This window comes from Natator depressus, chromosome 9 (genome assembly GCF_965152275.1).
Source record: "Natator depressus isolate rNatDep1 chromosome 9, rNatDep2.hap1, whole genome shotgun sequence".
NCBI lineage: Eukaryota > Metazoa > Chordata > Testudines > Cheloniidae > Natator > Natator depressus.
Genome location: NC_134242.1, coordinates 16,080,956 through 16,108,497, shown reverse-complemented (window position 1 = coordinate 16,108,497; position 27,542 = coordinate 16,080,956). Strand labels below are relative to the sequence as shown.

Below are 27,542 nucleotides of genomic sequence, written 5' to 3'. Positions count from 1 at the left end.
AGTTTGCCGGTTTTTATGCTTCCTGGCTGCCTCGCAAACCCTCCAGTTCAGTTGCAGCTTTGGGTCCTTTTATTGCTGAGCGCCCCTTGCGGCGGAACTCAGCTGAAATCTCTTCAAAAGACTTTCCTTTTGTTTCTGGTACTTTAAAGTGTGTGAATAAAATGAAGCCGAAGAGCAGAACGGCGAAGGTCATGAACACATAAGGGCCACACAGATCCTGTAATGGGAAAAATGAAACCACAGTGATGAATTAATAACAACCCCATGGTTTCCTTATAATTTGTATTGCAAATGTTAAGATTTTCAAAGCAATCTAGAGAGATTTAGACACCCATCTTCCATTAATTTTAATGGAAGATGTGTGTGTCCATCCCCCTACACTGCTTTGGAAATCTCAACCAATGTTTTGAGGGTGTCTGTCATGTGCAAGATTTTAGGAAGTTTTCTTACTGCAATGTACTGGAAACACATTCCAATGATGAAGTTGCAGGTCCAGTTGCAGAATCCAGCTATGGCTATGGCGGCAGGGCGGGGCCCTTGACTGAACAGTTCAGCAACAATAAACCAGGGGATTGGTCCAGGCCCGACTTCGAAGAAAATTACGAAGAGAAAAACTGTGACCATGCTCACATAGCTCATCCAAGCAAAAGTGCTCTATAAACAGAAGCAAGTAAAAGTGAATTCACAACATGAGTATAGGTTTCCAATACAGTCATCTTTCATCACTGTTAATTTCTTGAATTGTTGAGCTGCTGCAGAAGTTTCTTTCAGTTCAGACAAGCTGGGTAAAAGCAACAGACATGCCGAATTAAACTTGTAATGGATTAAAGGCAGCAGGCCATTTACTGATCTCAGTTACACTGGGGTAAATCCAAAGTAGCTGCATTAACATGAGCTGAATTACTCTGGGTTCACATCAGTGAGAAGAAGTGCCTGTAGACTGCTTAGATCCCCATCCACTGACCCAAATGCAAGTTATATCCCTATGCATCACCTCTGGATGTGATCCACTGAGCCAGATCCTTAGTTGGTGTAAAACAGCATAGCTCCAGTGAAGCCAATGGAGTGATGCCAGTTTTCACCAAATGAGGCTTTGGACCATAATGAATCTGAGTCACAGGGAATCTAAGGGTATGTCTAGACTATAAATTGGGGATATGTAATTGCAGCACATGTAGACATCCCCAAGCTAGATTTAATCCATCTAGTACCAGAGCAGAGAAGCCACGGCAGCGTTCAGCATGTGCCAGCCACCTGAATACTTACCCAGGATCCCAGGGGGGCTTGTTTAGCCCACACTGAAGCCCCATGCTGCTATAGCTTCACTATTATTGGTACCCAAGCTATCTAGATTAAAGCTAGCTCTGGTACATCTACATGTGCTGCAATCAGAGCTGTGCAGCGTACACGTACCCTAAGCAGGTGAAACATATACCGATTATATTTGCACTATGGCAGCATCGTCCCCTGGCACATAGTCCCCTGGCAGCAACGTGTAGTGCATGTGTAGCTACACACCACAATGAAAAGCAAGGCGCATCTATACTGCAGGGTGTAGCTACATGTGTCAGTGAAAGGCTCTGGCGGAGGGGTGGAAGCAGAAAGAGATTCCAGCAAGGGGGAAAGGCTCTGGCTGGCTCATTTCTCCTCGATGGGGAAAGGCAGTGGGACAGTACGCTGCTCAGAATAGCTGGGTAAAGGCAGAGGCACAGCGTGGGCAACAAGAGAACGGGTATGGTATGTGCTTGCATACATGCCCACACCCTCCAGGCATGTCTTTATTCTACTTGCCTAAGCTGCGCCTCGCTAGCTACACCACTATCTATACCTGTGCTAGGGGTATATAGACTGCATGCCACTGAAGGAAGTGTGCAGTGTAGATGCACCCATTGAGTGGCCAGAGAGAGGAGAGTAGCAGAGGAAGCAACTACCAGGAGAGTGTAAGAGGGTGTTTATTAAAGAAAGTCACCTGCTACTTTACATCACATCTTATTTACATGTAATTTACACCAATATTTTAGATCTCTTACACTCAGATTCTGTTAGGCTCAGAGCATGAAATCCTGACTGTATTGGTATTAGTGGGAATTTTGCCACCGATTTCAATTGGGCTAGTATTTCACCCCCTTACATTTACACATTGACAGGTAAGATTCATAGCCTTATGCATCACCTATGTATTTGGCTCAGTGGATTTACTCTAGTTTAACTGAGGGTAGAATTTGATTCCAGATTCCAAAGCACAAAGTCACAAAGACATATATTTGATTAATTTATTGGGACAAATTCTGCCCTCTAGTGGGTACCAAATTCTATTCTTATTAGTTTCAGAGTAACAGCCGTGTTAGTCTGTATTTGCAAAAAGAAAAGGAGGACTTGTGGCACCTTAGAGACTAACCAATTTATTTGAGCATGAGCTTTCGTGAGCTACAGCTCACTTCATCGGATGCATACTGTGGAAATTGCAGAAGACATTATATACACAGACACCATGAAACAATACCTCCTCCCACCCCACTCTCCTGCTGGTAATAGCTTATCTAAAGTGATCATCAAGTTGGGCCATTTCCAGCACAAATCCAGGTTTTCTCACCCTCCGCCCCCCCACAGACAAACTCACTCTCTTGCTGGTAATAGCCCATCCAAAGTGACCACTCTCTTCACAATGTGTATGATAATCAAGGTGGGCCATTTCCTGCAGAAATCCAGGTTCTCTCACCCCCTCACCCCCCTCCAAAAACCACACACACAAACTCACTCTCCTGCTGGTAATAGCCTATCCAAAGTGACCACTCTCCTTACAACCTGCATGAAAATCAAGGTGGGCCATTTCCAGCACAAATACAGGTTTTCTCACTCCCCCACCCCCATACACACACAAACTCACTCTCCTGCTGGTAATAGCTCATCCAAAGTGACCACTCTCCCTACAATGTGCATGATAATCAAAGTGGGCCATTTCCAGCACAAATCCAGGTTTTCTCACCCCCCCCCCCCACACACACAAACTCACTCTCCTGCTGGCAATAGCTCATCCAAACTGACCACTCTCCCCACAATGTGCATGACAATCAAGGTGGGCCACTTCCAGCATAAATCCAAGTTTAACCAGAATGTCTGGGGGGGGAGGGGGTAGGAAAAAACAAGGGGAAATAGGCTACCTTGCATAATGACTTAGCCACTCCCAGTCTCTATTTAAGCCTAAATTAATAGTATCCAATTTCTTATTAGTGAGGAGAGAATCTCAAATGGTTCAGAAGATCCACCACCGAAATGTACATTCCCCTCTGAATCCCCCTGTAAATGTATTCTGATGTTATAGCCTGTTCCTAATTCCAAACAAAGGTTCCCACCCCAAGACTCAAAACTGCAAGTACAGGGACGAGAGACAGGACAGAACCACAATGCTTAGATTCACTCCTAGAAAAGGTGCTTCTACAAAGCATGAAGGTATACAGGTCTGTGGTTGTGGCTGGGGCTTATAATAAGAATATAGGAATTGTCATATTGGAGCAGACCATGACCCTGCAAGTCTGATATCCTGGGTCCAGCAGAGGCTAGTGCCGGATGTTTTAGAGGAAAGTGAAAACACAGGCTAACTGAGCACTGCCTGGCGTAGTGAACAATTCCTTCCTAACATCTATAGTGATCAGCTTATGCTCTGAAGCATGAGATTTTATTATACCTGCCATAGTGTGCATAACTGTCAATGTTATGAAATGTCTTGAAATTAGCCGATGATTGTACTACATGGAAAGTTCTTAAATGCACTCTCTGAAGGACTGGTCCATTATGGTAGAAGTTCCAACATTCTCAAAGCTGTATGGGGTTAGCAAAGCAGGCATCAGAGTTTACTTATGTTGTGTGAGATCATCTCACAAGGCAAGGTGTAACATGTGTGTGTGAGCTGGGAGTTCATCATGTGATTTGGATGATGCTTATGAAATTTTGCATGAGGGAGGATTATTTTCTGATCTCCTTATCTGAAATAAACTTGCAACATACTCAGTGTTAAATAGAGTCATTGGCAATATGTTTGTATGCAAACGGACAAGAAACCAAATCATGGAGTGAAACCAGGAAAAAAAAACAACTCACCAGGAGCACAAGTCCAACTGTCATGGCTACGGCACTTGCTAGCATACCTATCAAACCAGCAATAAACAGGGACCGTCTCCCTGTTTTCTCCACAAGGAAGACCTGTAGAAATTCATGATGTATATTAGGCTTTATCAAACCTGCAGTCTTCAATTAGTAACACATATATAAAACCTACATCAAGTCCCCTTCCAGGAATTGGTCCTCATAGATTATAACAGCCTACTACTGCTATCAGCTAATGGTTTTGCTCTTTTAACTCATGTGTTAGAGCTTTGCACTTAGGTACTGAATGAAGATCCTTAATTTACACTATGATGATATCTGCTGGTGGAGATTGTTAACCAGCTACTGCACAGAGCAACATAGCAAAGGACAATGTAAATCCATGGATGTGCAGAACTCACATATTCCAAAGACTAAAGGTGTCTCCGCTGCTTTCTCACACAGGTTATTTTCTATAGATTCTAACCTTCCAATTTGAAGAAAAAAAATCAAGACCTTTCTTATTCTGGTGATTGTCTTCCCAAAGTAAAGTGATTCATCATGGAATTTTTGTATTCAGAGACAGAGGCTTTGTCCATATTGGAGTAGATTCTAGTCCCCGGTGCAAATCCCTAGTGTAGATGTAGTTCATCAGTTTAAATTGTGGCTGGCATGAATGCAGCTTTTCTTGGTTTCAATTAGGATTTTTCTCTGGTGAATGTGCCCCAGTGATCCTTTACATTTAGCAACCCATTGAGATAAGTGGAGGAAGCTTGCACCTCTTTTGGGGATATTTTACTAGTCTGACCTTGTCTACATTGGGGTTTTTAATCCACCTGGATACACGGCACCAGTGCGAATTTCAAACCGGGGTAATATGCACCAGACAAGTCATGGCTTACACTAATGTACCAGGTCTACTCTAGGGTTTGCGCAAGTGCAGCTGTATCAGGGTATGTCTACACTTAAAACACTACAGCGGCGCAGCTGCATCATGCTTCAGTGTAGACACTACCTATGCTGACAGTAGTGATTCTCCAGTCGGTATTGGTGATCCATGTCCTCGACCTTCTGTCAACATGTCACAGTCTACACCAGGGGTTAGGTCAGTATTGCTAAGCCCTGGTCTACACTGGGAGGGCGGGAGATCGACCTAAGATACGCAACTTCAGCTACGTGAATAGCGTAGCTGAAGTTGGCGTATCTTAGGTCGACTTACCTGGCCGTGAGGATGGTGGCAAGTTGACTGCTGCTGCTCCCCCGTCGACTCCGCTTCCGCTTCTCGCGAGCTGGAGTTCCGGAGTCAATGGGGAACACGTTCAGGGATCGATTTATTACATCTAGACGAGATGTGATAAATTGATCCCCGATAGATCAATCAGTACCTGCCGATCCAGCGGGTAGTGAAGACCTTCCGTAATAAGTGTAGTGGACTTCACACTCCTGAGAGACATAGCTATAGTAATGTAAATTCCTACTGTATATCAGGCCTCAATCTACCTACTTATTCCTGCAGAACATCTCAGGACTTGCTCCACCTACGAGTCCCAGGCTGGCCTCTCTTCCCTGTGGCCAGGAACACTCCTTGCCTCCCACAGGTCCCTAAGCAGTGGTCACCTGAGACTGTCGATAAGACATGATCATCTATTTTCCTAGAGGTTAAATGGGGCTTTTAGCTCAAGCAGTTCATCTCGCTGGGTTGCAGATTGCAAATTCTGATTGCTATTTCTGCTCCCTTTGTCAAGGTCCAACACAGTGCAAATGGTTTGGGAAAACAGACAGTACGTATGTAACTGATTGACAAATATTAGGTAATATTTAAATACTCATGGTCAAAGAATTGAAGAGTAAATGTCATCAGGCAGCAAGCTAAACATGACTGTAACTGATATGCCATGGCAGTAGAACATACAAAGGGCTGTCACAGGAACTCATTCTAAACCCTTCATTTCACAATAAACTACACAAACCACCTTCTAATAGGGAATGCTGGTGTTTTTTCATGAAAGCAATTTTGTCCAGAGAGACTGGGGTGGCTTACAGGCTTGGTGATGGTAGGCTACACAGTTCTACAGCTGTGGATTGATGGTTCAAATCCACTCCTGGTTGTTAGTGGGTGAAAGTCATCTCATCATCAGAAGGCTATCTGGAGGCCTAAGGAAAATGATTTGGTTTTCTGTATCCAGTACCTGTTGTTTAAGTATCCCCATGAAAAGAACCTCAATTCGTTACTAACTGGAATTTTGTTGGCATTCTAGGCAGAAAGACTATTGATCAAATTGGCCATGAAGTTTGAACTATCCTCTTGGTCGTACAGAACATCTTCTAGATATTACCAGGATGGGTGCTATATAAATACAATAGATAATATCAGAGATAAGAGAGGTTGAGGCACACTGGCAGGGCAATAATGAAAAGCATTTACCAGTGTTCCCCACACTGTAGCTGTTCTATAGACAAGACTAGGGCTCTAGAGGTGATCCTGGCAATTACAGTCTGGTAAGTCTAATGTCAGAACTGGGCAAATTAGTTGAGACAATAGTAAAGAATAAAATTGTCAGATACATAGAAGAACATAAATTGTTGCGCAAAAGGCAACATGGTTTCTGTAAAGGGAGATCGTGTCTTACTAATCTATTAGAGTTCTTTGAGGGGGGTCAACAAACATGTGGACAAGGGGGATCCAGTGGACATAGTGTACTTAGATTTCCAGAAAGCCTTTGACAAGGTCCCTCAGCAAAGGCTCTTACGTAAATTAAGTTGTCATGGGATAAGAGAGAAGATCCTTTCATGGATTGAGAACTGGTTAAAAGACAGGGAACAAAGGGTAGGAATAAATGGTAAATTTTCAGAATGGAGAGGGGTAACTAGTGGTGTTCCCCAAGGGTCAGTCCTAGGACTAATCCTAATCAATTTATTCATAAATGATCTGGAGAAAGGGGTAAACAGTGAGGTGGCAAAGTTTGCAAATGATACTAAACTGCTCCAGATAGTTAAGACCAAAGCAGACTGTGAAGAACTTCAAAAAGATCTCACAAAACTAAGTGATTGGGCAACAAAATGGAAAATGAAATTTAATGTGGATAAATGTAAAGTAATGCACATTGGAAAAAATAATCCCAACTATACATACAATATGATGGGGGCTAATTTAGCTACAACTAATCAGGAGAAAGATCTTGGCATCATCGTGGATAGTTCTCTGAAGACGTCCACGCAGTGTGCAGCAGCAGTCAAAAAAGCAAACGGGATGTTAGGAATCATTTAAAAAGGGATAGAGAATAAGACAGAGAATATCATATTGCCTTTATATAAATCCATGGTATGCCCACATCTTGAATACTGTGTACAGATATAGTCCCCTCATCTCAAAGAAGATATACTGGCATTAGAAAAGGTTCAGAAAAGGGCAACTACAATGATTAGGGGTTTGGAACGGGTCCCATATGAGGAGAGATTAAAGAGGCTAGGACTTTTCAGCTTGGAAAAGAGGAGACTTAGGGGGGAAATGATAGAGGTATGTAAAATCATGAGTGGTGTGGAGAAAGTAAATAAGGAAAAGTTATTTACTTGTTCCCATAATATAAGAACTTGGGGCCACCAAATGAAATTAATGGGCAGCAGGTTTAAAACAGATAAAAGGAAGTTCTTCTTCACTGAGCACACAGTCAACCTGTGGAACTCCTTGCCTGAGGAGGTTGTGAAGGCTAGGACTATAACAGGATTTAAAAGAGAATTGGATAAATTCGTGGAGGTTAAGTCCATTAATGGTTATTAGCCAGGATGGGTAAGGAATGGTGCCCTAGCCTCTGTTTGTCAGAGGGTAGAGATGGATGGCAGGAGAGAGATCACTAGATCATTACCTGTTAGGTTCACTCCCTCTAGGGCACCTGGCATTGGCCACTGTTGGTAGACAGGATACTGGGCTGGATGGACCTTTGGTCTGACCCAGTATGGCCGTTCTTATGTTCTTAAGACTATAAGCAAGAGAACTTCAGCCTCCAGGACTCAGTTTAACAACTGACACAAGTTTTACTTTTGCAGAAAACACAAACCAGTAGAGGTTCATGATTTGTACAGAATCAGGCAGAGTTTTCATTCTCAGTACATTTGATAGTGCAGTTTGTACTTTGGGACTTGGCCTTGCAATCATTTCTCATGCAAGTAAGGATTTTTCCTGTGCGTAAGGTTTGCAGGATCAGCTCTTTGTGACTTTCTTGGCCCCACAACTCCCTCCAACATGATTAAATCTTTTTCTTATAATCAAATTATAGTGAGTTTTCTTTTTACTGGGCTATCAAGCTATCTAACACAGAGATATTTACTTACGGCGATAACTGTGAAGACAGTGTTCACGACACCAACACCAATGGTTGCATAAACTGGTTGATCAACTCCTGCTCTTACAAAAATGTTTGTAGAGTAGTAAAAGATCTATCGAAACAAATTAGGAAGAAAGGTTATACCCCACTGCAGGTGGAAATTTCTGTCTTCGAGGGAAGATTTGCATTTTCTTGGCTGAGATTTGAAGTATTTACGATTTGTTTTTCCAACTATTTTTTAAACAGTTTGTTATAATAATTAAGGTTAGAAATTTCAAAGGAGCCTAAGGGAGTTAGAAATCCTACTGAATTTCCCATCTTAAACCACTGAATATATACATTTAAAAAAACAAAAACCCAAACCTGTTTTTCTGCCATATAATTCTGGGTTTTCTCTTGAAAGCCAATTTGCCAGAATGGCAAGCTTTTTTTGCATGCTAGACAAACCTCTTAATATGGTTGATTTTTTAAATTAATTTTTAATACACTTTCCTTCATTAGAATAATTTAAATGTTTTCCTTTCTCTCCAAAGAGAAGGTGAATCCTTTCTCACTGATGTAGAGATAGGAGGAAAAATGGGTAGGTCACCTACTCCATCTCCTCTGCCAGTGCAGAATTTCCCCTTACAGTATATTGTAGGAAGAGAGGAAGAATGGTGCAGTAATTAGAGCACTAGTCTGGTCTTTGGGAGACCCAAGTTCACTTTCTTCTCTGCCACAGATTTCCTGTCTGACCCTGGCAAGTTACTTAGAGTTTGTGTACATTGCAGCTGGGAGCCTCCCAGCCCCGGTAGAGATTATGGCCGGAAGGGACCACTAGATCATCTAGTCTGACTTCCTATATAGCACAGGTCACCAGCACCACCCAGCATCTGTACACCAAACCCAACAACTGAAATGAGACCAAAGGAGGTCACATGAGACTAGACTGTCACAGGCAGAGAATAGGAGGGACAGACCTGCTCCAGTGCCTGAAGCCCCAGCAATGGCCGGGAAATGAGTCAGTGAGAGCTAGCACGCTACAAATAGCAGTGTGGACATTGCAGCTCTGGTGGAGACTTGGGCTAGCCACCTGAGCTCAGACCCGGGTGGTCTGATATTTGCCATCCGAGCCACAATGTCCACACTGCTTTTTTTTGTACAGTAGCTTGAGCAGAAATAGCAGGAGCAGGGCCGGATTAACCTTTTGTGGGCCTGGTGCTAAACATATTTGTGGGCCCTCAGGGAGGCAACGGAGCATGGTGCGGGGAGGTCAGTCCCCGGAGCGAGGGTCCAGTCAGGGGCAGTGGGGCATGGCATGGCAGGGGAAGCCCCGCTCCACCCAATGTGAGGGCACTATTTACAAACTGGCAGTTGCCAGACGCACAGTGGCCGGCCCGGCCCTGTGCTGCAGTGTCATTCCCATGCCACGCCACACAACCCTCCCGGCTCCCTATGGCCAGATCCCACCCGGACCCACTATACCCAGCGCCCCCCCAGACCCACCCACAAATGCACATGCCCTGCACAACACCACCCCAGCCCACAGCCCCACTACAACTGCCCACCCCCCCCCACAGAACCCGCACTCCTTAGTGCCCCAACACACACAGATCTTCCCTGCCCCTTCATAGCCCAGCACCCCCCCAGGCTCCCCACAGACTCCCTCCCCCAAGCCCTGCCTACCGGCCACACTCACTGGCCCTGCTGGGAGGCGACTGTGTCTGCCGGGTTGAGCTGGCAGCACAGCCAGGGCCGGTCCCAGGGCCAGGAATCGCTCTGGCCCCTCGGGAGTGGCGCGATCAGCCAGGCCAAGGCCTGCCCCAGCCGGGGTCCTTCAAGACGCACTTGCTTGGAGGGGCCCAGCCAAGCCCTCTACACTGTCTCCCCCTCCACCTGGCTGAGACTGGCCAGGCTTCTGCACTAGTCCCAGGCGGCTCAGCTCCGGGAAGACAGGCGGGGGGCCCCTCAGGTGGTGGGAAGCTGAGACTGCCCGGAGCCAGAGGTGCACTGGGGTTCAGCCAGGGGGCAGAGAGGAGCAGGGAGTGGGGCCAGGGAGCGGAGAGGAGCCCTCGGCTAGCTGGCGGGCAGGCCGAGAGGAGCAAGTGGTGGCCGGGAGGAGCCAGCAGGGTTTCGGGGCGCACTGCAAGCGGAGCAGGCCAGAGCCCCTTCTGAGCATGGGCCCAGCTCCATGGAGCCACTGGAGCCATTGTAAACCCGGCACTGAGCATGAGTGTCTACCTAGGCTGGGAGGCTTGCTCCCAGCTGCAGTGTAGACATACCCTTAGTCTTTCCGTGCCACCGTTCCCCATCTGTAAAATGGGGATAGCAGCACTGCTCAGGGTATGTTGTGAGGATAAGGGATAAGTACATTAAAGACTGTGAGGTGCTCAGATACCATGGTGAGTGGGGCCATATTAGTACCTAACATATATTATGCAATCTGATTTTCAGCAGAACAGGCTCATATATACACCCATTTGATTTCAATCTGCAAATACTGAAGGACCACTGTGGCCTTAGATTTTCTTTACAATACTGATCAGTATCAATTCTTTTAGAAGGCAAACTCACTGCATTGATTCCTGAAAACTGCTGAGATATTTGAACCATCAGTGCCACAATGACTGGCTGCCTGTAACTGGAAGAGCTGAAAAGCTTCCTGATGGAGACTTTCTTTTCACTGGCAGCTTCTTGTTTTTCCTTTTCCATTTCGGCGATCTCTTTCGTGGAGTCACAGTCTCCTCTGAGCCTTTTCAAGCCTCAAGGGAAAAAGAACATGCTTTTATCTCAAAGTACATATCAAAGGACTGAGAGTGCATTAACAACCAAACCATTCCATTCAATACCAGGATAAGGACAGATCAAAACGAGAATTAACAATACCGTGTACGTGAGCTGTTCCCAAACTATGGTCTGTGGACAACTGTTGGTCTACGAAGCACCTCTGAAGTACTCAAAGGCTGTACAAGTCTTGCTCCTCCTCTCTGTTTCCAGTTGTTTCCTAATGTGGACAGCTCTTGTTTCTTGTAGAAAAAGCTGGAAATAGAGAGGAGGAGCCAGCCACACTGCATAAAAGCGATTGCTATTGTTGTCACACACATAGTGCAATTGCAGGTGGCACTGAAAAGGAGGAGAGGTGTCCATGAGATGCAGTTCCACTAAACGTGGTTGATGATGGCATGTTTGTCTGATGGAAAATGCTAATTCATCAAACTGAAAATGTTCGTAGCCAGAACAGGTCAATTACAACAAAATTTCATTACAAAAATTACAATGAAATGAAGCGATTCAATAACACTTTGATTCTTTGTTTCAAAACAACTTTCTGTTTAGAAATTTATTCATATTATAAGTTATAGCCATAGATTTTCCTTGAAATACTGAAATATGGACAGATGGTCTATTCTAAAGTCCATGGAAGTCATTGGAAAGACTCCCGTTGACTCCCATGTGCTTTCGGTCAAGCCCAGAACAAAAAGTTTAAACAAGTCAAAGTCAAAATGTTTCATCAGTTGACCTGAAAGGACTTTTTTTTGAACATTTCATTCTGTGGGAATTTTTTGAAATTCTTTGTTTTCATGCCAATTCAGCATGTAAACTAATTTCAGAATGGTGGGATTTTCCCGAAACCTGAAATTTTAGTTCCCACACAGCTCTGAACTCCATTAAGATGTGTTCTGCTCTATGCAAATTTTGACTAACCCTGGCTTAGTAGATAAATAATAACATATGATGGGGTGTGCATTTTTCAGTGCATAGACACACATATGGTGTCTATGGCTCTCAGTCCAACAAGGCTCATATGTGGAATGGAACAAAGATCCACAGCTATGCAAATGAGTTACCCAGGCACTGCTCCAAGCAACCAGAGTGTTTTATTTTATGTATGATTTAAAAACGAAACAGAATAGATGTCTTACATTTTTTAGCCTCCTCCACCTTTCCTAGTTTAATGTAAAGATATCGAGGGCTTTCTGGACACAATAAAAGCAGGAAAAACTGAAGAAGAGCAGCAGCACCAGATAGACCAAGAAGTAGAGGCCACATGTCATCACTGCCAAGCAGAAAGTCTAGTCCAAGGACCTGAAATTATGGAGCTGTGTTAAATGTATCAGAGAAAATTAAGTTGTAAAACCAGAAATTCTAGACTAATATTGCACTTTCAAATATCAGCTGGGAAGGAAGTTGGAAGCAAATAGGAGCTCCCTATCCCAACAGCTTGGTTCCATAAATTATGGAACATATTTGTAATGGACAAACTAACAAATGGCATGAAGCTTTGGACAAGTCATGTCAAGGCCCTGTTTAGATGATGGACCAAATTGTGGTGTTCTTGGTCACTGTAAATTTGGAATAAGTCCATAGACTTAAGTGAAGTTACTCTATATTTACACCAGCATAGCTGACAGTACAATTTGGTTTTCTATGCCCTGGTCTACACTAGGACTTTAGGTCGAATTTAGCAGCGTTAAATCGATGTAAACCTGCACCTGTCCACATGATGAAGCCCTTTATTTCGACTTAAAGGGCTCTTAAAATCGATTTCCTTACTCCACCCCTGACAAGTGGATTAGCGCTTAAATTGGCCTTGCTGGGTCGAATTTGGGGTACTGTGGACACAATTCGACGGTATTGGCATCCGGGAGCTATCCCAGAGTGCTCCATTGTGACTACTCTGGACAGCACTCTCAACTCAGATGCACGATTGTTTGCCGTTGCTCTGACGCAGGGAGGGGCGACTGACGACACGGCTTACAGGGTTGGCTAACAGGGAGCTAAAATCAACAAAGGGGGTGGCTTTACATCAAGGAGTATTTCAGGCAGGACTTCACGGAGGGTTCCAATAAGAAATGGTGCACCTAAGTTATTGTTCTTATTGGAACAAGGAGGTAAGTCTGGCCTCTGATTGATACATGGCTAGATTTACCTCGCTGCACCTTCTCTGTGAGTGACTGCAGTGTGACCTAGAGGAATGAGTCCCCTAGACGGGGGGCGGGGCGTTTGCAAATGAGTACAAAACAAATCTGGTCAATTGCTTGTTTTGATACACTCCATCTATCTTTTACATCTTTGGCTGGCAGCAGACGGTGCAGAAGGACTGCAAGCCATCCACATCTCATGGCTGCTCGGCAGAAGATGGTACAATAGGACTGCTAGCCATCCTCATCTCTTGCCTGCCCGGCAGAAGATGATGCAATAGGACTGCTAGTAATCCGTATTACCTGCCTGCTAACCATAAGATGGTTCAGTAGGACTGACTGCAGGACTAAAGAGAATGACTTGATCAAGTCACTCCAAATTTAGTCCCTGCACCCATGTCTGCCCAGGCGCTCCTGATCGACCTCACACAGGTGACCAGGAGCACCTCGGACATGATGATGACGGCTACCAGTCCTATTGCACCGTCTGCTGCCACAAGGCAATGGGTTGCGGCTGCTGTGTAGCAATGCAGAACCGCGTCTGCCAGCACCCAGGAGACATACGGTGACAGTGAGCTGAGCGGGCTCCATGCTTGCTGTAGTATGGCGTCTGCACAGGTAACTCAGGAAAAAAGGCGCGAAACGATTGTCTGCCCTTGCTTTCACGGAGGGAGGGAGGGAACGGGGGCCTGACGATATGTACCCAGAACCACCCACGACAATGTTTTAGCTCCATCAGGCATTGGGATCTCAACCCAGAATTCCAATGGGCAGCGGAGACTGTGGGAACTGTGGGATAGCTACCCACAGTGCAACACTCCGGAAGTCGACTCTAGCCTCGGTACTGTGGAAGCACTCCGCTGAGTTAATGCACTTAGAGCATTTTCTGTGGGGATACACACACTCGCATATATAAAACCGATTTCTAAAAAACCGACTTCTATACATTCGACCTAATTTCGTAGTGTAGACATACCCTTAGTTTAACTGCACATGGGTATCTGGCACAGTTAGGAGTGCTTGTACTGTAACGCTGTTTTTTGTTGGTAAAGTAGATGGGACAGTATGATTATAGAGGTATCTGACAGCCTAGGGACAGAATCATTGATGAAACTGCATAATTCTGCAGCTACACCATGAATGGAATGCCTGCTGAATCAGTGCATGTGGCCAAAATTAAGCCCTACTGTAAATAACTCAAGAAAAATAGATGAAATTTTTTTCTCCTCAGACCTTGTTCTCCTGGATTCTTGTATTTTGTAAATGGGATGTTCTTAGGAAAATATATAACATGAAAAAAATATGTTACAGAACAGTCAATTGGACCAAAATCTGCCTACAGAAATACATGGGACTCTTATTGCTTTCAGTGGTGACAGTTTATGAACTTCCAAAAGTACAGTTCTGCACTTTGAGTGAATTCTTTCCTATGAAGTTCTGCTTTCACCTTTCTTTGCTCTCTCATCAGACTCACAATGAATAAACAAAAACAATGAGGAGTCCTTGTGGCACCTTAGAGATTAACAAATTTATTTGGGCATAAGCTTTCGTCCAATTTTAACGTGCCTGCACCTATGTCCTGAAAAGCTCACAAAGGGCCACAGTTCATTCAACCTTCAAAATTTACACTGTGTGATAGCTAGTTATCAAAGTCACAGTCAATAACACAACACAGTGTGAATTCTGAGGTTGCAATGTGCAATTTGAAATGTGCCTTCAGAAAATATTCAAGCTTAAAATTTGCTTTTTGTGTGTGTTTGGGCTCAAATGCTATTGAAAAGTGAACACCAAAGGGTTGTAAACATTGTCAAATTGAGATTAGGTTTCTAAACCAAATAAATATTGGCAGACGTTTTCTTTTCACCGTTTGCCGAGCTCTTCTCACAATCATGACCAAGGAGGGATACAACACTGATGTTGCAAACAGTGAATCTATTCAAGCAGTTTCCTAAAAATGCACAGAGTGAAATTCTTTGGCCTGTGATATACAGGAGGTCAAAGTAGATAAACATAATACCCCTCCTAACCTTGAATTCTATGAATCTTCTGGGACAGGAGCCATGCCAATTTCCATAGCCCAGGCTTTAGCCCACTAAGTTTATTAATACTGGGTATTACATTCACAGTGTTCAACTTGAATGTGAATGGCAGTGTATGAAGCCCTTCTAGGGAAGGGGGATAATTTGCCGTCAGAAGTGTTTTTCATCTCTTGGGGGTAAGTCATTTTATTAGGAATGATTTAGTATCCAGGAAGGAGGTGCCATAAATCACCCCAAATTTCCCTTCAGCTTGCTAGTGGCATTTTAAGAAGGAGCCCCTGTCAGTATATCATTGGTGTAACCCAGCTAGTTTAAAATGATATCACTTCTGTACACAGTGCTTCTGTGTACCCTCTTACGTACCTGGCTGATGAGAATACCCGTGACTATAGCAAGCTGGTGCAAAGTTCCCAGGGCTCCTCGAAGGGCTGTAGGTGATATCTCACCAACATACATTGGAACAAGTCCTGACGATAGCCCTGAACAAAGCGTACATATGAGTTACTGTAAATGACCGCTCAGCAATCAGCAGAAATAGCTCACCACAGAACGAATTTGGGCTCAATTCTGTGTGATTCTGAGCACCTCCTGCAGGGTTATGAGTTCCCTCTATGCCCATTGGTCAGAAGTGAAGAACACTCAGCACTTGGCAGGAACTGTTCGTGGAAGCCCCAATTCAGAAGGCCATTTCAGCAAGTGCTTACTTTAAATATATACATAAGTGCTATCCAGAATAAAGAAACTTTCCTGAATCAGGACCAGAATCAAGCTCTTGTTTTGGGTAAATCTGTTTCCAATAGATCAAGAGTCACCATTTTTCTCTTCTGGGTAACCAACTTTTGAGCTATGTTATTTCAGGTCAGAGATCCCTCCTAAGATCCCTTAGTCTGACTCATAGGACAATATTCAAATGTATTGTACTTACGTCAGTAACCAGTGATAAGGAACTGATCAAGGGAGAAAATGTTTTTCTTGAAGGTAATTCTTTTTTATTGATCTAAAATCTTGTATTTCCATGTTTATCTTCCAGATTATAAGCACTACAGGCCACGGCTGCATTAAACAGCACCAAGTACATCAGTGCTTAACAAATAATTAATAATAATGAACTTGACCCAGGAATATGGATGAGATAAAACCCCATTCATTAAGATACAGCTCACTGAAGGTAGGCTAAACAGCTTCTGGTGGATATAAAATAAACTCAATCCTTGCTAAGGCTGGTCACAATTTTTTCAATAAAAAGATATTTTATTGTTAAATGGGATTTTGTCAAAAACGAGAGGTTAAATAGTGAGATGGAGAATAGGGGACCCAACATTTAAAACATACCTTTTTTTAAAGGAAACATTTTTCATTTAGAAAAATTTAATTTATAATGTTGTTGTTGAAAAAAAAAAGGAAGGGGAATTGAGAACAAAATGAAAACTTTTGTTGAGCTTTCAAAAATTTTCACAAAGAAACCTCCCAAGGTTCTGATGAGCTCTACTCCTTGTAGTTGCTGTGGAAACTGGAAACTTCTTAGCTAAATGGATATCATGGCCATAATTTCCAGCTTTGTTAGTGATGATCACTGAACCTCTTTTTGACAAAGCCAATTTGTTTCTGTGGTTTGACATTTCTGATTTAATATTAATATTCTGGATAATGAAAAATGGGGCCAAATCTTCAGCTAGTGTAAATCAAAGTAGTTTACTTGAAGTACATGGAGTTGTGCCGATTTACACTAGCTGACAATCCGACCCATGACTTTTAAGTCGGCAGAGCTCCCATCATTGTGAATTTGGACTTTTCTCCTGTGCATAATGGGAAGCATTTGGAGTTTCTTTCCCTAGACTGAAGGCTAACATTATCAAGGAGCTAGACCACTAATAACTGAAAACACATGTGTCTCTGCCTTATTTATTTTTCCTGCAAAAGAGGAATCGTGGCTGTAGAAAAGGAACCTAGGGGATCTGCCTGTGGAGTGTCACGGTTCAAAAGGCAGCTGTAGTTTCAGGCAAAGAAGCACTTTAAGCTGTTTTAAGAACTCACCTAGAAAGCCAACAGAGCCAGGGGCTTTTGATGAAGTTCTGAGTGCTACTAGTTTGGTAGGTTTCTTCTGTAGAGACTGGAAGGTCCAGCTCTTTAATCCGGTCTTGACTTAAACGGGTTTTTGTGAAGCTTTGAAAACATATCGTTTGTTAGAATAAACACTCCATGAGTGCAAAATTTGTGCTCCTTGTATTTGAATATTCTTATAATATTTAGTCAACCGAATCCTCCTCAGTCCTATGGAGCATCGGATTCTTAATGTTAGAAGCACCTTTCACACTTGTTCTATATTTTTTTCTTGTTTTAAGGTAACAAAAAAGTTCAAAAAAGAACTAGATAAATTCATGGAGGATAGATCCATCAATGGCTATTAGCCAGGATGGGCAGGGATGGTGTCCCTAGCCTCTGTTTACCAGAAGCTGGGAATGGGCAATAGGGGATGGATCACTTGATGATCACCTGTTCTGTTCATTCCCTCCCTCCAGGGCACCTGGCATTGGCCACAGTCGGAAGACAGGATACTGGGCTAGATGGACCTTTGATCTGACCCAGTATGGCCGCTCTTATGTTCTAACAAACTAGCAACTGATCTGATTTATTTAGTTGAAAGAAAAACCTGCCCATTGGTACGCTGTGGAGTTGTGTTTAAAATTTAAATGAAAAGAGATCCCGCTCTTCTACTTCATGTGAGTCACCTTCCATTTCCAAGGTCTTGGCATAAACAGGAGGTTCCATTTGTGCTGGTTAAAAAACAAGTCCCCTCACTCAAAGTTTCTTCTTTATGTTTTGCCGCCATTTTGGTGTGCACTAGCTTAGTACAATGGGCTTATCATGGCAGCCCACTGGGAATACACATAGACAAGCAAGATTTTAGAACTTGCCTTAACTTACCACAGTACAGCCCTGTGATTGCTCTCCCAGCTATAATAAGGATGTGAGATGGGCCAAATTTTGCCAGCCCCATGAGGAGATTTCCAGTGATAGAAAGAACATTCACAGCCAGCATGGCTTTCACTCTGCAATTCATTAAGAAGAAAACTACATTGGGATAGTAAATCCAGCACTGAATTCAATTACACTTTAGATATTCTGGAGTTCCAGGAGTAGTCCCATGCTCTTTACATAGGCCTTATTAATTATTATTATGCATTTCTGGATATAAATTCAAGTAAGGTCACTATATTTTCCAATATAATTGCATCTGTACTGCCAGGAATAATAATAATAATAATAAAAAAGACAATTCAGATTACCATATGGACCAAAACTGGCCCAATTCTGAGAGCTACTGAGCACTCTGTGTGGCATGCTAAGTGCTCAGGGAGTTAAAGGTACTGGAGTTACTCCATATTTATATCGGTGTAACTGAGAACAGAATCTTGCCTTAAGTTCTTAATCAATGTCTTGTTCACTAGGAGTACTGCATGCTTAGGGCCTACTGATGTCTATGGGACCTGAGGGCACAAAGCACTACACACAATCTGAACTCAAAGCAGCAAGCCACCATCACAAGGGAAGGACTGGCCCATTGTTTTGCCATTTACTTGATTTAATTCTGGATTAACTTCCCTGCTATTCACATGATTTGCTTTCTGTCAAAACTACTATGCAAAGATGCTGCATGTATGTTTCCCTGGCACTTAAATGAAGAAATACGCCTATCTTTTAGGCATTATAATACAAAAGTAGACCAACTGTCAGTGAGTTAATCAAAGCTAAAGGATAAAGAATAATGACTGTGCATATTGAAAAATGTATGGCAGAGGTACAATCAGAATAACTGAATGGCTAATGATTTCTAATATACATCTTGTACAAGTTCTTTTCACATATACTGTAGTCTCTTTTGTTATGGAAAAAGGCTAGAATTAAAACTGTTCACCTCTTTATTTTCTGAAGTGATAAAAGCTACAGGTAACAATAAAAAAATCAGAGTTATAATTTAGGATTTTAATAAAGCAGATTTTTCCTATTTTACAGTTTCAGTAGCCGTCTTTTGGAGGGTTCATTATTTTTTTTCAAGCTAGAGAAAATAATAGAGAAACAATTTCAGGAGAGGTGTCTCCACATGAAAATTCAAATCTAGTGGCTTAAGGTTTAATCACTGGAAATGAATAGGAAAGGATTTTTGCACTGAGTGCTGTAATACAATTTGGAGACAAAAGTCTGATTTTAGTTCTAGATTAGGCTTTTGGTTTGTGGACAGTCCTAATCATCAGATAAGATATTGGGCCAGATCCTTGACCCTAGGTCTCAGAGTAACAGCCGTGTTAGTCTGTATTCGCAAAAAGAAAAGGAGTACTAGTGGCACCTTAGAGACTAACCAATTTATTTGAGCATAAGCTTTCGTGAGCTACAGCTCACTTCATCGGATACATGCTGTGGAAAGTGTAGAAGATCTTATTATATACACACAAAGCATGAAAAAATACCTCCTCCGACCCCACTCTCCTGCTGGTAATAGCTTATCTAAAGTGATCACTCTCCTTACAATGTGTATGATAATCAAGTTGGGCCATTTCCAGCACAAATCCAGGTTTTCACACCCCGCCCCCCCCCACACAAACTCACTCTCCTGCTGGTAATAGCTTATCTAAAGGACCACTCTCCTTACAATGTGTATGATAATCAAGGTGGGCCATTTCCAACACAAATCCAGGTTTTCTCACCCCCCTCCCCACACACACAAACTCACTCTCCTGCTGGTAATAGCTTATCCAAAGTGACCACTCTCCTTACATTGTATATGATAATCAAGGTGGGCCATTTCCAGCACAAATCCAGGGTTTAACAAGAACGTCTGGGGGGGAGGGGGAGGAAAAAACAAGGGTAAATAGGCTACCTTGCATAATGACTAAGCCACTCCCAGTCTCTATTCAAGCCTAAGTTAATTATATCCAATTTGCAAATGAATTCCAATTCATCAGTTTCTCGCTGGAGTCTGGATTTGAAGTTTTTTTGTTGTAAAATAGTGACTTTCAATCTCTCTGGTCACGCGATTACAGACATGAAAGTCGCTATTTTACAACAAAAAAACTTCAAATCCAGACTTAACTTAGGCTTGAATAGAGACTGGGAGTGGCTTAGTCATGATGCAAGGTAGCCTATTTCCCCTTGTTTTTTCCTACCCCTCCACCCCCAGATGTTCTTGTTAACCCCTGGATTTGTGCTGGAAATGGCCCACCTTGATTATCATATACAATGTAAGGAGAGTGGTCACTTTGGATAAGCTATTACCAGCAGGAGAGTGAGTTTGTGTGTGTGGGGGGGGTGAGAAAACCTGGATTTGTGTTGGAAATGGCCCACCTTGATTATCATACACATTGTAAGGAGAGTGGTCTTTTAGATAAGCTATTACCAGCAGGAGAGTGAGTTTGTGGGGGGGGGGGTGTGAAAACCTGGGTTTGTGCTGGAAATGGCCCAACTTGATTATCATACACATTGTAAGGAGAGTGATCACTTTAGATAAGCTATTACCGGCAGGAGAGTGGGGTGGGAGGAGGTATTTTTTTATGCTTTGTGTGTATATAATAAGATCTTCTAAACTTTCCACAGTATGCATCCGATGAAGTGAGCTGTAGCTCACAAAAGCTTATGCTCAAATAAATTGGTTAGTCTCTAAGGTGCCACAAGTACTCCTTTTCTTTTGACTCTAGGTCTGGCTCCTTTGTGCTGTTCTGGCAGCTCATAGCCAGTTAAGATGGCTTTCTGACTGCAATCTGAGGATTTCCTGGGCCATCTCAGCTGGCTCCCATTCCCTTTCCTAGTCAGTGTTTTCTGGCTATTTGTCAGTTTACAGAGATAGAGTGTTTCTCACCTGCCTAGCTTGTCTCCAATCCATCCAACAGCGAAAGAGGAAATCATGCCGCCAATGGCAAAAATGGACACAGACAGGGACCAGTACAGAGTCAATGTACTCTTGCCTACATCCAATTCTTCTAGGTCGGGGAAGATCATATTTCCATTCGTGTCTGTGAAATTGATGGCACTTCTGTCAATAGGGGCAATGCCCAGCACACGGCTGTAATGGGCCTCTATTACCTGCAGTGAGAAACGAATGCATCAGTTCTTTTGCTTCTAACTAGCTAAGCAGCCTTCATTTCCTAGTCAGGGTTTTTCTACTTTGCAGCCCATAAAACCCAGTATACAAGGTAGCTGGTCCCTGTGGGCAGACTAAGCCCAGCGCCCCTGGACCAGAGTAGGTGAGCACAATCTAGCTAATTAAAGAGGGCTGGGCTACAGCTGAGCCTACAAAAGCCTGCATCCTGCGGACGGAAAGTCACCCTGGAGCAGAGCTAACTCCTGTGCTGGGTCCCTGGAGCAAGGGGCCAGGGGCTAGGGCAGGGGTGGGCAAACTTTTTGGTCCGAGCGCCGCATCTGGGTATGGAAATTGTGTGGTGGGCCAAGAATGTGCACGAAATTGGGGTTGGGGTGTGGGATGGGGGGAGGGCTTTGGCTCGGGGTGCGGGCTCCGGGGTGGGGCCAGAAATGAGGAGTTCAGGGTGCGGGAGAGGACTCTGGCTCCTACGTGGAGATGCGGCCAGGCGGCTCTGCTGCACACTGTCCCGTCCGCAGGCACCACCCCTGCAGCTCCCATTGGCCGTGGTTCCCAGGCAATGGGAGCTGCGGGGGCAGCGATTGGGGTGGGGGCAGTGTGCAGAGCATAGCTCCCGGCTACCCCTATGCATAGGAGCCAGAGGGGGGACATGCCACTGCTTCCGGGAGCTGCGTGGAACAGCCCCCGACCCTGCTCCCGAGCTAGAGCACCGGACTGGGGCAAGCTCCAGACCCTGTTCCCCAGCAGGAACTTGAGGGCTGGATTAAAACAGCTGGATCCAGCCTGTGGGCTGTAGTTTACCCATCCCTGGGCTAGGGGCTCAGGGAAGCAGCCCTGCAGCTGCCGCACCAAAAAGGGAGTCGAGTCAACTGATGCTAGGTAGCTGCCAAGAACTGAAGTGCCAGAGATCCCTGGAAGGGGTGACCATGGGGCTGAGGGCAGAATTAAGACTGTTTTCTGTTTGTTTGATAACCTCTGTTAAAGAAATAAACCCCCTTTCCTGAGCCTGGAGCTGTGAAAGCTTCTTGGGAGAAGCCCAGCTCAGTGACAGCCTGGCTCTGTAACATTATGGGTGAAATCCTGGCCCTGCTGAAATCAATGGGGTCAGGATTGCAACCTATGAACACAAATGTGTGTTTATTTGGGGAAAACATGGCTGTGTTCACACTGAAGCTTTATTTTACAACAGAACCACGCGTCATTCATGTTTGCATGTCCACACCTATCAGGCTACCTGACTGTGATAGTTTCAGTGCATGCTGGGAAAACCTGGGTCGTTATCTCATAAGGCCTGGGCAGGGGGCAGACCGCTGGGAGGACACAGCTAGAGGGTGGCGGGGACATCCAGGGTATGAACTTAGAAATTCACTTGCAGCTGTCTCAGGGATTATTCTGTTACTACAGTCCTATTCTTCCGCAGGTTATTTACCCGATTTCAGACTCACATTGTGTGCTTTGCTCGCACTTATATCATCTGACCAACAGCTTCAAAACCTTTTTACTGTCTCTATGGAAATGATGGTAATGAAAGCAATGAGAAGTTCATCTTAATGGCACATGCTTTTGTTAATTTATTGGTTATTATAGATGAAGTCTTTGGGGACAGGGACTGTTTTCCTGTGCATTTGTAGAGCACCTGACCGGGGCTCTGGGGCACGAACACCATATAAATAATAGTATAGCCATGAAGCAGGTCTTATAAGTGCTGCTGCAAGTCACAGCCTGTTTTGAAAGGAATCCTATATGCTGTACTTGCCCTTTGAGGAGCGTTGATGACACCAAGGCTGTATCCATACTGGAAGAAGCCCAGCACTGCAGTGAAGACAGAGAGAACCAAGGTTCCTGTGAGGTGCTAGGAGAGGATTGCGAAACAGAAAATGGTGTCACTTTTCTCCACATTTCTGCCATATAAACCTTGAACACGTTGGGATGGATTCTGCTGTCACTGAAGTCAGGGGGTTTGCATGAGTTTACGTGGGAGCAGAATTTGGCCCATTCTGTCTGCACTGTTCTGGCAGTGCAAAGCAGCATAACTAGCTGGGGGAGGATTTTTTCAGTGAGTGTAAAGCTGTTGCAGTAACTCCTTCATGCCCCCAGTCTTGGCCTTCCTGGTGTAAGGGCATGTCTAGGAGAAAGGGAGCGTATCCAGTTTCTGGTGATTCCCAGGTGCCAGAATGATCCCATGGGGTCATAGGTAGTTGGGCATAGGGAAGAGAAATCCTGAGGCTTCTTCAACTTACACCAGACTGATTGCCTGCCGGTCCCAGTTTCATAATGCAGCCAGAAAGCCAGTGGAGCGGACATAAGGGGGGGCATATTGGGGGTGTGCTGAGAGGAAGGCCTGTGGCCAGCTGTAACAGCTTTTGGAGGGTCCTTTCAGTCAGGTGTAGCTTGGAGCAGCCCTGAGATTGCTCTAAGTTGCACCAGAGAACAAAGCAGCCACCAGCTGGGCTCAGGATCAGGGGGTTAGAAAGGTGGCCCACCTGCACCACATGTAATTAAGGATTTAGCCTGAAGATTTTATGCCTTTTACCATGATGACTGAATGGCACATTGTATATAAGAGAAGGTCTCTTGAAAAGAATTCATTAAGGCAAGATCCGGTGAGCACTCGCCACTCTTATTGATGTCAAATATATCATTAAATGCAATTCATCTCATGCTCAAGTCTAAAATATGCTGTCCTAATTCCTGGTGCCTTTCCCCAGATCTCTTCCAGGGCCTGCCTTACAACTTAGAGCAGTGGTTCTCAACCTGTGGTCCGCACACTATATCTAAGGGGTCTGCAAAAGACTTCAACTGAAAGACGTTGACTGAACAGAATTCGTCTATCCATACAAACAACAGATTTCTAAAGGGGTCTGCACCTCCATTCACCATTTTTTAGGGGTCCGCCAATGAAAAAAGTTTGAGAACCACTGACTTAGAGGACCCTGATCTTCTGGACAGCAAGCTCAGACAGTGTGTTGCCTTTCAATCCTATCCCACGACCACATGGAGGAATATGAGTAGTTGGCTGCTCCCCTGGTCCCTCTGTTGGAAGGGAAAGGTGGCCTGATCTGTAAGTCACTCAGTATATGTAGAGGCCTCAAAAGCATGGTGCCCCAAGAAGTCGTTTGTGTAGATGACTGGCCTGATAGTTATTTCCCCTCTTCAGCATGAAATCCTCTAGGAATAGGAGCTTAAGGGTGGGAAAAGAGGTACTGATACACCTGCCAATAACTGGTTCAGCATGGGAAACGGGGACTCTGCTGACTCTACTGTCATGTCGAAACAGGAGATTGTAAAAGCAGCAATAATAGCGATCCCTGAGGATGACGTTTGCTGGCTATGGCAGGACGTGGGCAGGGAGATGGGAACATCCAGGGGGTTTGCAAGGAGGGGAAGTCTTGCTGCTTCCCCTGCAGATCAAATTCCTCAGTCTGGTCTGATCCTGCTGCCACTGAGGTCAGTGGCAATTCTCTTCCTCCCCCCGCCCCGATACACACACTATTATGCTGAGCACCCTCAACACTATTGAAATCAGTGGGTGCTGAGGACATGTCACATCATGCAGGATTGAGTGCTATAAGAGGTAGTTCTTGGTGGAGATCCCATGAGCTAGTGAGTGCCTCTTGGAAGGTGCTGAGTGCCCTCGATGCCCATTAACTCCTTTGGGAGTTGAAGGCAAACAGTATCTTTGAGAGGATGCTCCCTACATTGCAGGACTGGGCCCTACAAGCAGAACTGCCATTGTGGGCATAAAGCAATTGGGATTTTCATTCTACTCACCAGTGTGAGCAGAGACTGGCCACAAACAGACTCTCTAAACAGATTCCTCTGCACAAGAAATATCCTAAGGAGCAGTAATTCAAGTGCCTCTTTAATAAGTTTAAGATATAGTACATAAAGTTTTAAAAAGCATATGTTCAACGTGATGGGCTCAGTTCCTCAGTCTTTACTTAAACTTAAATCCTACTGAAGTCAGTTGCATCATCAATTATGCAAAAATTGACCAAAGGCGGCACATTTTAGTAAAACATTTGGTTAACAGAAATGATCCTTTAAAAAAGTTCTAAGCAGGTCCCAAACATGGACAGTTTCTTGCTATGAGCAATCAATAGCTCCCCAACTCTTTGGTATGCATTCCCCATTAAGCAGCCTGACACTGGCACTACAGTAAAATACCAGAGAGTCAGTTTTACCTTTTCTTCTTGCATTTTACTAGCCTTCTCCATTCTGTTGGTCTTGCAGAAGAGATTGTCTGGGTGCAGTCCTTTCCCAAGCCTTGAGACTCTTCCAGACACTGGGAGAGTACTTATATCTCAGGTGTAGGAGGAGGGGCAGTTGAAAGGAGACAGGGAGGGGAGGGTTGGGGGAAAATGACTTGCAGTCAGAAAGATGGGATTAATCAACATGAATGTTAATGAAAAACCCAAAATTCAGCAGCACTTCAACACCGCTTAGCTCGGAACAATAGTAAAGGATAAGAGATCTGAAGAACAAATTAACAATTTGGAAACAGAGAAAGGGATCAGAAGATATGGTGAAATTTAAAATGCCACACTGGGAAATCGTGACTTCTCATTTTTCTATCAGTCCAGCTTCATGAAGGGTAAAAAACAATAGACAGAGTCTGCAATAATGAGAAATTGTGTTGTATTGTGCAGCAGCAAAAGTATAGGATGCCTGAACTGCTTCAGTATATGTTTACAGTACATGCTGTTTGGTTCTAGCAAGATCGATAGAGCCATGATCACCTTCCTTGGCTTCAGTGCAGGATTTGTGTATTGAATTATAATGCTTCCATTTGCCTGTCACAGAATTTCAATAGGGAGACTGGAAAGAAAAGCTTTCCAGCGGATATAATAAAAAGAAACTGGCTCACAAAATGAACAGAGCGGTCACAGTAATTAACTCTTAATCGGCATCAAACTTGCTTTAAAAGATATCTGTGTGTAATTGGCACTATGGTAATACAAATAAATAATAATACATACACCCACACCGAAAGAGATCTACTTATCTGTACACAATGCACACTAATACATATCTATACAAATAAATAATAATTTATCATAATGTACTAACCTTTTTTTTACACACATTATAAATAAAACACAAAATTACCCTTAATGTTTTCACAATCATTCTTCATTTAAAAAAAATCTTATACCCAGCCTTTCAATAACAGTTCAACAGTTTGTGTTTTCTTGTTCATTAATACCATTTAACTTTTGGCTCAGGTGACTAATCAATAAAGATGAGCTTTGTACTAGGTCATTAGTTTGTTCTTGGTGCTAGTTCATGAGCTCATGTCCCTGCAGGGCAAAATGAGCTAAACTGGTACTCCTTTAGTCTTAGCGATTGGTGACATCTTGATCAACAAAAAACCACCACAATAACTGCAGCAGAGCGGCCAGCAGCTGAGTTACTATAGAGACTGAGTAATACTTTTACTCCAGAAGGGAATCCGTATTGGTCAGAACTGAGGAATTTCACATGCTGCAGCCTATGTTCTATCTGTCCTTTGGACAGAGGACCTAAGATATCAATGTAGTCAATCAGGCACCTTTCACATGGGCATAAAATGTACTTTGTAAAGAAGAAAAAAGAAATCTTTGCACTGGGTGCACGTGTAAGTAAAACTTTAACTTAATGAGAAAAGTTCAGTCCGTTAATCTATTCCAATTGATTTTTGAGCTGTCAGAGGTTCAGCCACAAGAACTGCAGGTATTGAAGTGTGTTTGTTTTTGAAGAGGGGAGGGAGTCTAGTCTGAACCTTTTGAAGTTTTGCCCATATTTTTAGCTTTTATTCGTTATTTTTGACCACATCCTTCCCTCTTTCCATCAGTGTGTGCTTGGAAAGTGTGGATTTTACAAACACCATTTTTTATATGGTATTCAGACACTAGGCAGAGCAAAATACCTACATATAGGTCGGTTGACAGGTCAAGGGAATTAACAGCTTTTCAAGTTTGGGTTGGATTCCACGGTGAATAGAGATGGGCCCAAACGAATGTATTGAATCTAAATAATCCCGAACATTGTGAAAAATCTGAGGCTTGAACACCTCTCTCATTTAGACATGTTTCTCTTTGGGATTTTTTGCCCAATTCATTATTTA

General features: G+C 43.7%; 1 protein-coding gene across 2 annotated transcripts; it reads right to left on the bottom strand.

Moving 5' to 3' along the window:
* SLC2A2 (solute carrier family 2 member 2) lies at positions 1-25,736 on the bottom strand. 2 transcript variants are annotated; one of them, XM_074963577.1, is made up of 11 exons: positions 25,621-25,736; positions 23,193-23,288; positions 21,197-21,420; positions 18,271-18,395; positions 15,709-15,824; positions 12,308-12,470; positions 10,959-11,146; positions 8,413-8,517; positions 4,099-4,200; positions 451-654; positions 1-217 (listed from the first exon to the last, which is right to left on the bottom strand). In XM_074963577.1, exons 1-11 carry the CDS (start codon positions 25,651-25,653, stop codon positions 14-16), a joined length of 1,560 nt encoding a protein of 519 aa, XP_074819678.1. In that variant the 5' UTR covers positions 25,654-25,736; the 3' UTR covers positions 1-13. The 2 variants fall into 2 exon arrangements, with proteins under 2 accessions (XP_074819678.1, XP_074819679.1); XM_074963578.1 differs by lacking the exons at positions 23,193-23,288; positions 25,621-25,736 and having other exon boundaries at positions 18,271-18,417; positions 21,197-21,327.
* Positions 25,737-27,542: the final 1,806 nt, after the last annotated feature.